The sequence below is a fragment of the Pseudochaenichthys georgianus genome, chromosome 9 (genome assembly GCF_902827115.2).
Source record: "Pseudochaenichthys georgianus chromosome 9, fPseGeo1.2, whole genome shotgun sequence".
In the NCBI taxonomy this organism is placed as follows: Eukaryota; Metazoa; Chordata; class Actinopteri; order Perciformes; family Channichthyidae; genus Pseudochaenichthys; species Pseudochaenichthys georgianus.
The window spans coordinates 42207058-42219804 of record NC_047511.1 but is presented as its reverse complement, the minus strand read 5'-3'; the positions used below and the strand labels follow the sequence as shown (position 1 = coordinate 42219804).

The 12747-nt window shown below is 40.7% G+C and overlaps 1 protein-coding gene across 4 annotated transcripts in view; it reads right to left on the bottom strand.

Moving 5' to 3' along the window:
• The window catches only part of tet3 (tet methylcytosine dioxygenase 3), a 52913-nt gene that overhangs the window by 14646 nt on the left and 25520 nt on the right, over positions 1-12747 (bottom strand). For all 4 annotated transcript variants that reach the window (XM_034090561.2, XM_034090559.1, XM_034090558.1 and 1 more), the window contains 3 exons: positions 12063-12153; positions 5956-6049; positions 1200-1408 (listed from right to left, as the gene is read on the bottom strand). In XM_034090561.2, coding sequence (XP_033946452.1) covers positions 1200-1408; positions 5956-6049; positions 12063-12153 — 394 coding nt within the window. The remainder of the gene's footprint in view (positions 1-1199; positions 1409-5955; positions 6050-12062; positions 12154-12747) is intronic.

Here is a 12747-nt window from a genome sequence, read left to right as displayed (position 1 = left end):
AAACACATATATTTACTTTATCTTGTGTGTAAGACAAACAGATACAAGTTGACTTGATATATGATCAGCTCATCAGCGTATACAGTTTGAAAGTAGAGTAATAACAGAGTGTGGCAGCGGGTGGTGAAGGCTTGCTGTATCTGGAACAGGTTAAACAAGGGTGTGTTCAAAATGCATACCTTTCGGGGGAAACTGGTTCCCGTCAACGTTTCGTCATCATTTAAAAGGTCAAATGTGACTTTTCATTGTCACAGATCCTTATTAGGGAGCATTTGGACCGCCATCGCATAAGGTTGTATCCATGAAACGTACATATAAGTTGTATATTACAATTTGTAACTTTTTCGCAAGTTCTTGTTTTTGTAATCTTCCTAGGGTGTGGGAGGTCATTTAGCCTTTTTAAACTAGTTTTAACATCACATATTCTGCACAGAAGTTCATGACTCGTCCACTCAAATACATAAGAACATGTTTGCGCATGCTTTCACTCATGTCTTAGGTCCAAAAGGTTCTTATTAGGATGCCAAGAAAAACACTTAAAAAGCAGGTGCAGTTAAAACACAAAACGCTCTCTGCACATTCACACACATGTATATTATAAACCAGGGGTGTCCAGAGTTTTTCCCCGAGGGCCACATACAGAAAGATATTCGAAGGGCTGGGCCACTCCCGAGAGGAGAGGTTTATGGCCTCATAAGTTCAGTTACAAGTCAGCAAAATCAATCAAATGTAAATTATACTCGTTACTTGCTTTAAGAGAACTGAACAGCCTACATCACAGCTCTCCAGAGGGTTTCATGTATTTCGATGGCAGCTCGTTCCTTAAAACAGACGCCTCAGATTGCTTATAAGTGGAAATATGAAGAGGTGTATTTCAAGATTGTTATGTAAATAAGTCATTGGGCTTTTTTTATCAACTTGTTAGAACATATTTTTTACTTTAATTGACTTAATTCATTGGAAATTGGGCTTATTAACGCATGACCACTACTGAGTAATATATGTTTACAGATGTATTTAAGAAGTGCAATACAAGACAAGCTCAAGTTTCATTTGTGGGCCGTATAACATTATACTTTTTGAATTTGATGAGGGCCGATTCAAAATGGCTCGCGGGCCGCATTTGGCCCCCGGACCGTAGTTTGGACACCCCTGTTATAAGCCCAAAGAGTGTCAGAGAGCACCGAGACGCTACTCACTCGTCGTTGAGGCCGCAGCGCCGGCTGGTGGCGTTTCCGTACTGAGTGAGGGTGTTGCTGAGCTCTTGGTACAGCTGGTCAGCGAGCCCCCGCTGCACCCCCTCCCACGCCATGATGAGGATGATGATGTGGGCGTTCTCACAGTGGTGTCCGGCACGGTGACGCACCAAACACAGCAGCTTCTCCGTCTCACCGCTACGACGAATCACCTGACAGGAAGCAGAGGATTATAATTATTTTGCTTTAAAGGTCCTGTCATCCTGTTTTTCATCAATATATTACAGGTCTCAGATATCACTTCTGATCCGCTCTCTTTCAGACCGCTTTATAGAAATGGATCAAAAAGAGAGAGAATCTTTGTTCCTGAAACTTTCAGAGTCTCTTTCCACAGAGGGGACACATGTTGATGTAGAAGAGACATGAAGAAGAGGGGACACATGTTGATGTAGAAGAGACATGGAGAAGAGGGGACACATGTTGATGTAGAAGAGACATGAAGAAGAGGGGACACATGTTGATGTAGAAGAGACATGGAGAAGAGGGGACACATGTTGATGTGGAAGAGACATGAAGAAGAGGGGACACATGTTGATGTAGAAGAGACATGAAGAAGAGGGGACACATGTTGATGTAGAAGAGACATGAAGAAGTGGGGACACATGTTGATGTAGAGGAGACATGGAGAAGAGGGGACACATGTTGATGGAGAAGAGACATGAAGAAGAGGGGACACATGTTGATGTAGAGGAGACATGGAGAAGAGGGGACACATGTTGATGTGGAAGAGACATGAAGAAGAGGGGACACGTGTTGATGTAGAAGAGACATGAAGAAGAGGGGACACGTGTTGATGTCGAAGAGACGTGAAGAAGAGGGGACACGTGTTGATGTAGAAGAGACGTGAGGAAGAGGGGACACATGTTGATGTAGAAGAGACATGAAGAAGAGGGGACACATGTTGATGTAGAAGAGACATGGAGAAGAGGGGAGACATGAAGACATGAATATAGAATTCCAAACTTCCAACTTGAGTCAGACGCGAACCAAGAGGAGGAAAAGGTGTGGAGGAGTTCACCTGATCATGTGGTTGTGGTTATTATTACTCAATGTCCGATGCATTCGAAAGACACAATGACAAACAGGTGATGTCACACGGCTTTTTGAAAAGCTATCTGACACCTCTACTGAAATCTGACCGGCTGTGGTCACCGGATCCCAGTCCCAAATGTGCTTCTGACGCTTTACGAGTAATAAATGAGGAAGCTGATCAATGCACGGATAACGTATTTAAGCCACCTAGAAAAAGACCCTCGTAACAGAACATCCAAATCAGCTTTCATGTACGCGCAAATGGAAATATTGTCACTGCTTTACATTAAATACGGACAGTTATTACGTCTATTCTTCTGACTCAAGCCGCGATCTATGCTCTCGCCAACACCACCAGCAGACTCAGTAAAATAAATAAGACTTGTATTCTGCAGAACCTGGGCGTTGCTTGTCTTGTTAGTTTGTGTAACTGTGTGCATTTGTTGTTTTAAACAATATAATATGTTTACTATACGGTTACATGCTACTTCACAGAAGCACGTTGCCCATAAACTACATGTCCCACAATTAGTGCTGCGTACCGGCCAGCGGAACCGGTACTGGACTTGTAAAAAGTTTCGGTTCAAGTCCGGTTAAAACCGGAACGTCAGGAACCGGTACTTGGACTCGCAAAAAAACTAGCACTTACGTATATTCTGGTGTCTGTGGTTATTTAAACATTCCCTGATAAACGTTATTCAGCGTTAACAAATGAGTGCTAATCCCAGTGTGCTCAGTGTACAACATCACATGTCATTTCACCTTCGATTCACGGTTTGAAAACGTAGCATTTCGCCACATGCTAATGCTAACCGGAAGTGAATAATTTTCAGAATAAAAGTATTAAGTTAATAGTTAGTGAACTTCCGGTTTTTTCAGAATAAAACTGATTTAAATTAAATAGTGTATTTAATTCAAAATTACGCCATATCAACATTGATTTTAATTTCTAACAGTATGTACATCACTATGTATGTAGTATGTACTGTATAATGTACACATGTAGAGTTGTAGTAAAGACAGTACAGTACACTCTGACTGTACAGTCACTACAGTGTAGCCTATACTGTATAGTAGGTGTGTAACAGTGTAATGCGTATAGTCTACTCTACCTTTCAGCAAAGCTTTAGGGATTTAGGCTCAGTCAGCTCAGGGACTGTTTGGTTACTTTAGTTTGGTAAATGAAATACATGTTTGAACTTTGTAGTAGTTCACTGTAGTTGCTGTCATAAGTCATTTGTAGACTAAGTGGCAAAAAGTGTTTTTTTACATTTGTACTTTGTAGAGAAATGTAGATACAAGTTAGATGGGAGCGCAATAAACCTGATGAGTTTGAATTTGAGTTGATTATTGTTGATTATTGTTAATTTAAATTGATAATTAGCTCACAATAAGTTCACTTTAGTTACTCACACAACTTGACACAAGACATGGGTTCAGGTCCGGACTTATAAGTCCGGACCTGAACCTGAACCTCTGGACTTGAGTCCGGACCTGAACCTGAATGTGAGTCCAGGTACGCAGCACTACCCACAATGCATCTGAAGTTTGACTTTTCTTCTCAGAATCTGACTTTTTTTTCAAAATGTCACTTATTTTATTTTCAATTTTTTCCAGAATTTGGCTTTTCTTTTTAAAGGTGACATGTCATGCTTTTCCGGTTATTACCCGTCCCCTTGTGTGTTATGAAGGTTTTTCTGCATGTAAACGGTGTGCAGAGTCAAAACCCTCAAAGTACACCCTGTAGCGAGTACAACTCTAACACAGAGAAGAACTCCCCAAAACGCCTCGTTGGTGAAACGTCATCATCCATTTGATTCTTCCGGGTACATCAGGACGTCATGTTGTAACCGGAACGAAATGGACCAATCCGTGGAGCCGTTACGTTAAGTCCGCGGAGCCGTTACGTTAAGCCCCCGCTGATTGGTCCAAATTGACCAATCCACGGACTTCCTCACACACACACGCAGCTCAGCTGATGTCTCCTCCGGGCTGCTGCTGATAACAGACAGTTGGGATCGCGGCGAAATTCTCTGGGTGAGTTTGGCTGTGTTTCGCTGTGTATCGCTAAACAAGGAAATCACACCTCCACGGAGCTCAGCGCGATTCACAACGTGAAACAATCGGACGTTGTGAATCACCCCGAGCACACACAAAGTCTCAGCCGAAGTAAAAACAATAAGTGTGGCTTGGTATTGAGAAGAAAAAGGTTGATAAACGCTGTGAGAATGGGTCTGCAGAGAGAATTTCGCCGCGATCGCAACTGTCTGTTATCAGCAGCAGCCCGGAGGAGACATCAGCTGAGCTGCGTGTGTGTGAGGAAGTCTGTGGATTGGCCAATCGGAGCACACTGGGCTCACAGGGAGGGGGGCAAGAGCTCCAACGAGCCGTTTAGTGGAGAGAGTGAATACACGTAGTTTACAGAGATGCTGCATGCGAAACAATGTGAGTTTGGAAAATTGCACAGTATTTTTCTATTATAATATCATTATCCCTCAACAATGGAATTATGATCAGTAGAAAGGACCATGACATGTTATTAAGTTATTACCCTATCCGATAATAATCCAATGCAGACGGCAATAATGTAATATAATACATTCTTTTAAATATATAAAATATTTATATATGTATTTTTTGTATGTATATAAAACCGGCCCGTGATGCTGATGTGGCCCGAGATGAAATTGAGTTTGACACCCCTGTTTTAAGCGGTTGGTTCAGATCCATCAAAGTGATTAAATAACACAAACTAACTCAAACATGGAGGCAGCGGGAGAACAGCAACTCCTATGGTTTGTGTTTGAATCTGGTAGCGTTCAAAAGCGCTTCAATAATGGCTTCAGTTGCTCTTTGGCAGCAAGGTTAAGCTGTGAAAGTATTCTATATATAACATACTCTTCAACTGATATGGATTTCTGTAGGTGGGCCTTTAAATTAGGTGGTTCAAATACTTTTTGCAGCTGCCATGTCCACGGCAGTAAATACCTCTGCTCGTACTTGACTGCTTCTCAAACCAAAATCAAAAAACCACACCTTTAATTTGTGTTTTTTTTTTTTTACAATTGTTGCTTATACAAAGAAAGAGAAATGACTGTTAATAAGTGTAAAGAGGGGGGGTGTATTATCCCCACACCCCCCCTCTTTATGTCTCCAACGCCAACACTCAGCAGGATGGCTATTTTGAATCCATAAAGCCATTAGCAGGAGGTGTCAGGGGTGACACCTGAGGGGGAGGCCTCCTGCTTCTCCACTCACTGTGGGTGACAAACCTGTCTAGGTGTCTCATTATACACACACACACACACACACACACACACACACACACACACACACACACACACACACACACACACACACACACACACACACACACACACACACACACACTTGCTGCATAAATCTGTTGTTGATTGGCTGCCATTTATGTCAGGTGGGACAAAGTGTTCTCTCACCTGAAAACAGGATGTGGCTGAGTTTTTGACAGACTGTCTCAAATGTGTTTTTGAGAGTTAAAAGGCCAGTATTTTAAAATGGAAATGTAATCAAAGGAATAAGAAGAGACAATACTATGGCTCCCAAAACGGACGCTTCATATCCCAACGTCCCAGAAACCTCATCATCTCTTTCAAAACCTCAAACCCATGTTAGATGTGAGGCTGCTTACCCATTTAGCGATAGGACATCCATGTGAGCTCTTCCCCTCTCGGCCCGTGTAAACCACCTTCTCCACCCGGATGGCATCTCCTTTCTCTCCGTACCTGCACAAGAGCAACAATACCATTCAGTGTTATTAAAGTTCATTCACAGCTGCAACTATTTTTATAATCTGTTAAAGAAATAAGATGGACTTTTATTAATCCCTCGTGGGGAAATATTTCATATATTTTCATTTCAAATACATGAAGATGTGCTGTTTCTCTGTGTGTATATCATATACACTTAATATCTTTTGACATTAAAAGACATAACTTTGGACTTAAACTGGAATAGACATTGCTCACTATAAGTGTCAGTTTAAAGATGAGGAAAATAATACTTCATCAAATCCAATTTGCACTCAAACACAAGAAAACTGAAAAATACTGAAAAACAAGTAACCAGCAATATGGATCTGTGCTCCATGAATGCACTCACAACCAAATAAAACTTTAAAAACATGCTGCATATCAGTTTTAACAGTTTTGTACTCCACATGAACACAACAAGTTGACAGCTCAGATTAAAGAGGTGAAATATTGGCACTGGATAACAGGAACAGCTACAGACGAGACTGACTGTGTCATACTGTATATGTTTCCTTTTAGGAAGGTTATATTAAACGCATTCTTGTTTGACATTGTGGACGCAGTGGCACATCACAGCCAACCCCAGAAAAAATGAAATGTGAAAAAGGCAATTTGTAACACGTGCAAGTCCACATTTCAGGGTGAAGCAGCAACCTTAGAGTAAGGTTTGACAACAAACCAAAACCTTCCGTGTTTTGGGATTGTGAATGCTTCATTATGACCCAGCATTTGAAGTAAAGTCATGACAAGATCTTGTGTCAGTCAAACTCTTACAAAATCAGACAAGAAAAGTAAATCAGTGCATCTCAGCTGCAATATGAGACATATTCACGTTTTAAAGGATATGAATGATTCCTATTGGTCATCACCGACCTCCTCACGAGTGTATTTCAGTGTGTGGAAGCCAGCCCTGACAGAGACGGGTGTGTTCACGACGCTCTGCTGAGATTCACACCAACACGGCACAGAGAACCAGAACCCACGAGACCCGACCCGACGCCCTTTGTGTCCACGTGTGCATGCATGAGCTTTTTAGTGCACACATAACATCTATTTACACGTCTTTTGTTTGTCAGGGTCTGTGAACACCTGCTTGAGCTAATCGTTGATTGGGGAGAGAATATCTAAAGGGGCCGTTCACCCCAAAAAAAACATATTTCCCCTCCTTGCCCTCAGTGCTTTGATCCATCTCGATTGCTTTGGGGTGAGTTCGGCTGAAGAGATGTCTGCCTTGCCTCCAATATACTTTAACGAGAGGGCACTGTGGTTCTCAAACTGCCAAAGTAAATACATTTAAATCTCAAAAGCTATTTCTCTTTCTGTTAAACCTGATCAGGATAATCCACCGATGTTGTTGTGAGAATTTGAATGTAGAAAAAACCGATTTCTAGACTGTTGAAAAGCAACCCCTTCTCTCAGGACTATTTTAAGTTGGGTGTCAAAACAGACTTCTCATTCTTAGCATGTGAAGGCTGATGTGGCCGATGGGTTGTTTGGGAGACCGAGCGTTCTCATCGGTAGCCCCCAGGCTCTGGAACGACCTGCCCCCTCATGTTAAATTGTCGCCCACTCTTGAAGCTTTTAAGTCCCGCCTAAAAACCCACCTCTTTTCCCTCGCTTACCAGTCTGAGCTGTGTCATACCTATTTGTATGCTTTACTGTCTGTCCTTAGCCTTTATGTGCCTTGTATTTATTCTTATGTGTGCTTTTTATCTATTCGTGTAATATTATATTTTATTATAATGTTATGTTCATTGTGAAGCACTTTGGCAAACCCTCTGTTTTTAAACTGTGCTATAGAAATAAAGTGGATTGGATTGTTTATTTGAGTAATTGAGCTATTGCGTTAATGTTTATAAGTGTTTTTTATTTGTGACGTTGGCTACTTGCTCCTGTCTGTATGGCAAGTTGCCTCATACATAAATGTGACTTGACTTCTGTCTCATCTCTGTGCAGAAGGAGCATGCCGCTTCTCGTGGATGAGAGGCGTGTCGCAGCGCAAGATGAGACAGCTGTAACGTGAGATATCTCAGGTTAGCTTCTTGTCTATGGGTAGGTGCACCAGAACACAACAAGAACAAGTTCCAACATGAAACTGATCACAACAAGCTCTGTGGATAATCTTGTGTAACACGTCATGATTTCTGGAAAGATACATTGCTTTTGAGTTTGTAAAATGTATGTTTTTGGTGTTTTGAACAACACCAGCTGAGTGCATTTGAGAGGCAGTAGATATCTCTAAAGCTTGGCAACACACAACAACACAATCTACATCGATGGACAACACTACAGTTAACAGGAAGACCTTTTGAAAGCATAATGTTCTGGAGAAAACACAAATGTACAACATAAATAATCTTGCATTATTGTCCGCGAGTGGTGATTTGATTGCGTGAGTGTAGTTCGGTACAAAGAAAATAGTTCCTACATGAAACCTCTCGAAACAAGTCCTATTCATATCTTCCACTGCACGGTGTAATTTGATATTAGCTTGTTTGTTGTGTATGTTATTGTCTGCTTCAGTCACTGTTTTGAAATGACATTTGATAACGTGTTTCTGCTTCACTATTTCTTAATGTTTTTCATTTTTGTAAATCTCTTTGTGCCTTTTTTCTTTGTTTTTTCTTGTGTCTCTTTTTATATTAATTTTTTATTTATTTATTTTTATTTATTTGTTCTGTCTTTGTATACATGTATGTATGTAGGTAGGTACGTGTATGTATGTGCATGTGTACATGTGGGTATACATATGAGTATATGGGTACAAGTATTACTGTTACTATTCTTTATTCCCTTATCTATACATTTTCTTTTAATATTATCTTCTATATTACTTTACTTTTACCTATACAGGTATCTATCTTATTTATTTAGTTAGTTATTTATTTTACTAGCTAGGACCGGGAGGGAGGGAAAGGGGAAAAATAAATAAAAATATTGACTGTATAAATGTAAACTCATTGTGCCTGACTCAAGAAAAAAAAAGAAAATAGCTGCTAAATAAATAAACTTGCCTTCCAAGTGAGAGGGAACAAACATTTTTCTTGATTTAAAGCTACTTTACTATTATTCCCGATGGTGCATGTGTGTATTTCTCGCGGCCTGCTGTTAGAGTGCGGGGGTGTTGAGGTTAGAGGTTACATTGGGTTTTGGGGGGGGGGGTCAGAAGTAGTCAGAGTTTTGCACACGGCTCAGATCGAGTCTCCTGCATGCTTGATACCTGCCATTGTGAAACCCTGATCTGATGTGACAGTGAGCACCGGGGGCTGCAGCTGAATGGGACGCACCCCGAGGTGGCTCAGAGAGGGGGTTGCTGGGGGGGGTCAAAGGTCAGCTGGGGACATTGTGGCCTGAACGTCTTGTGTCATCTCTCCAACAACTGAGAGTGGGGTTTCTCCCCCCCTCTCCCTCTCTGTAATGACTCAGCGGTCCTCTCAGTGAATAGCAGCCAAATGTGGATTCAGTTCAACGATCACTCCTGTTGACATGAAGCTCAACACAATGTGGCATCCTTTAGCTAAAGGAAGTCACTTTTAGAACAAGCTGTTTCTGTATTTTAGGGTTTCAAATAACATAATAATTCATAAAGTTTAGGGAAGACTTTTTATTTATTGCATGCTTTCATGGTAAGATAAAGTTAGGTTACAAGGATTCTCAATTTGAAACACCCACTTCATTAAAGTCTAAAAGGTTACGTCTATTGTATTTAAAAGCACTAAGCCTAAGTTCATTAAGTGTGGTATCAATGAATGAGTATTACTTCTGTAAGTACATTTTCGTGGTGAAATCACTATATTTGGTTCTCAAAAATAAAAAACAACTATTCTTTTAAGGCACTATATGTTCACTGTCGGGCTATGAAGGGTTAATGGTCTGAAAATTATTATTATTGATATTTTTTTTTATTTTTTTTTGTTTGTTATTATTTTATTTTTTGGTACTTTGTTATAATTATTAATCTGAGTGAAAAAAAAAAAAAAAGGAGAATATATATATATTATTGTTATATATTTGTTTTGTTTCTGACATGTTCAATAAATTGACTAAACTAAATGGAGTATTTCACCCACAAAGTAATCATGATATATACATGTTTCGCCCTGTGTTCACGGAGACAATGAAGAATCAAAAACTGAAAAATAAGTAACTTGAAGTAATTGTCGTTTCAAAACTCGCAGGAAAAAAACCATGACTTTTTCCCAAACACTTGATAGTTTGATGTTTAAAACACGTTGGCCGTGCAGATGGCTGCCTGTGTTAAGACTGCTTAAACTGAAGGGTTTGGAAAAGTCATTTGTTTGCCAAGCAGTGAGCGGATGAATGAGATTATGCTGCACGAGTCGTGGGGGAGTTTCTAAAAGGATGTTTTGATATAGTTTGCAATTATTCATTTAGACTTGTTCTCCTTAATGACCGCAGCAGAGCCATGAGATCAAAAGCAAAGCAGGGTGAGTAATTGATGAACAAATGGACGTGAAATAGGACTTGAACCAAGGTATGAAATATAAAACATTCATTCAGTAAGATCAAGCACTGATGCTGTGGTTAATCCAGTGATTAATCCAGAACGCACTCTGGTTATTAAAATGACCAGCCGGGAGCTCTCTGGTTTCTCCCCCTAAATTAAATAAATACTAATCCTACTGGATGAAGATCAAGCCGCTAATCTCAATCTGTCTCTCTGCCACCAAGTCTGCAGATGCTCAGAGTATAAAGGGACAACAGCTCATTGGATGTATTGGTTTGGAGAGCTGTGCAGATCGTGTTGCGTATGTGACATCGATTCAATTAGAGTCCTGACCACAGGTTGTAAAATTCCAGGATCGTAAAATTCCAGTATTACCCGGCGTCGGCCTTTACGCAACTCTGAGCGCGCTCGTGAACTGTCAACCGGGGGGCGGGGCGCACACTCGTGAACTGTTAGCGCCGTGTTATGCATGCCCACCAACATTTCAATGATTTGTTCGGTTTGGAAACGGTATCATTTCCTTTTTGGCGGGCATGCATAACACGGCATAACACGGCATAACACGGCATAACACGGCATAACACGGCATACCACGGCATAACACGGCATAACACGGCATAACACGGCATAACACGGCATAACACGGCATAACACCGGAGCCTCGCTGCGGGGAAGCGTTGGCGCTGTTCCGAGCTTGTTCTAATCCGTCAAAATGACGGACTGCTTTCAGATTTTTCCGTCATTGTTATAAAAAAGATATTCGGTTAACGCGACCTCGTCCTGACGGTCTACGCTGAACATAGATGTTTACCTTCAACTGGACTATTGGATTAATCTGCTTTGAGTGTACATTCTTTGCATCAAAAACAACAAATGTCTGAATTTAGATTAAAGACTGAACAAAACCCTAAATAGGAAATGCTCCATTTCTATCACAAATATTTGTATTTATTTTTTGGGATACTTTTATTTTGAATGACTGAGTCGGGGTTTGAATACTCTGCCTTTAAAATGTCAATATGTTACAAAGTTGTATTTCTTATAAAACTGGAACAATTAAAAAATATATATATATTATAATACATTAATAAATAATAAATACATACAAAATAAAAACACATACATTAAATGAAGGATGTATGTTATAATATAAGTATAAATATAAATGACAAATACATATATATAAAACAGCTTACAAACTATGAGCAGTATGAAATTAGAGTGTAGTAGAAATGTAATAACTATAGAGCTGGTATAAATAAAGACAGTAGAATAAAAACACGACAGACGTCTTCGTTCTCTCTGATTGGATTCCTCTCATCGTCATCTGCTGCTTTCCTTGCTTGTGATATTTGTGCTGATGTTTCCTGTTTCTCCTGCTGGATTCTGGGTCATGGATCCCCTGAGGACAAAATGTGAGGAGGAGGAGGAGGAGGAGGAGGAGGAGGAGGAGGAGGAGGAGGAGGAGGAGGAGGAGCATGTGGGAGGAAGATAAACAGAGGAGAGGGAAGGACTCACCTTCTCTCCATCAGATCTCGTATTGAAGCTACAGTCGGTCCAGACCCCAGGTGGTTGTAGTACGGCCCTTCATCTTTCTCCAGGATTTGTTCTAGAAACAGGGACAGTGCAGGGTGAGAAGGCTGCAGACAGTTGGACCGAAGAAACACATAAATCAACACAATAATTCACTATATTCGACAGATCGCAATAAGATACGCCTCAAATCTGTATTTACTAGTGCCTGGATAGAGTTCATATGTATCAGTAAAGTACTTTGACTTTAACCAAGAATATAGTGTGTCTGCATATAAGCAAATCTCAGCTGGTGTTCGACAGAAAAGGCTTTTGCGATTTATTTTTAGACATCCTCTTTGAAGCTGAAGATACATCGTCTTTGAGAAGCGTGAGAACGTGCAACCGATTGCAACATCCAGTTCACACACATACACACATGAACACACAGACTGCAGGGTGTGTGTGGTGTGGTGTGTGTGTGTGTGTGTGTGTGTGTGTGTGTGTGTGTGTGTGTGTGTGTGTGTGTGTGTGTGTGTGTGTGTGTGTGTGTGTGTGTGTGTGTGTGTGTGTGTGTGTGTGTGTGTGTGTGTGTGTGTGTGTGTGTGTGTGTGTGTGTGTGTGTGTAGACACTTTGTAAAGCAGAAGCTTTTTGAGGTAGTGAGGAATGAGACAGTTTGTGTGAGTGTTG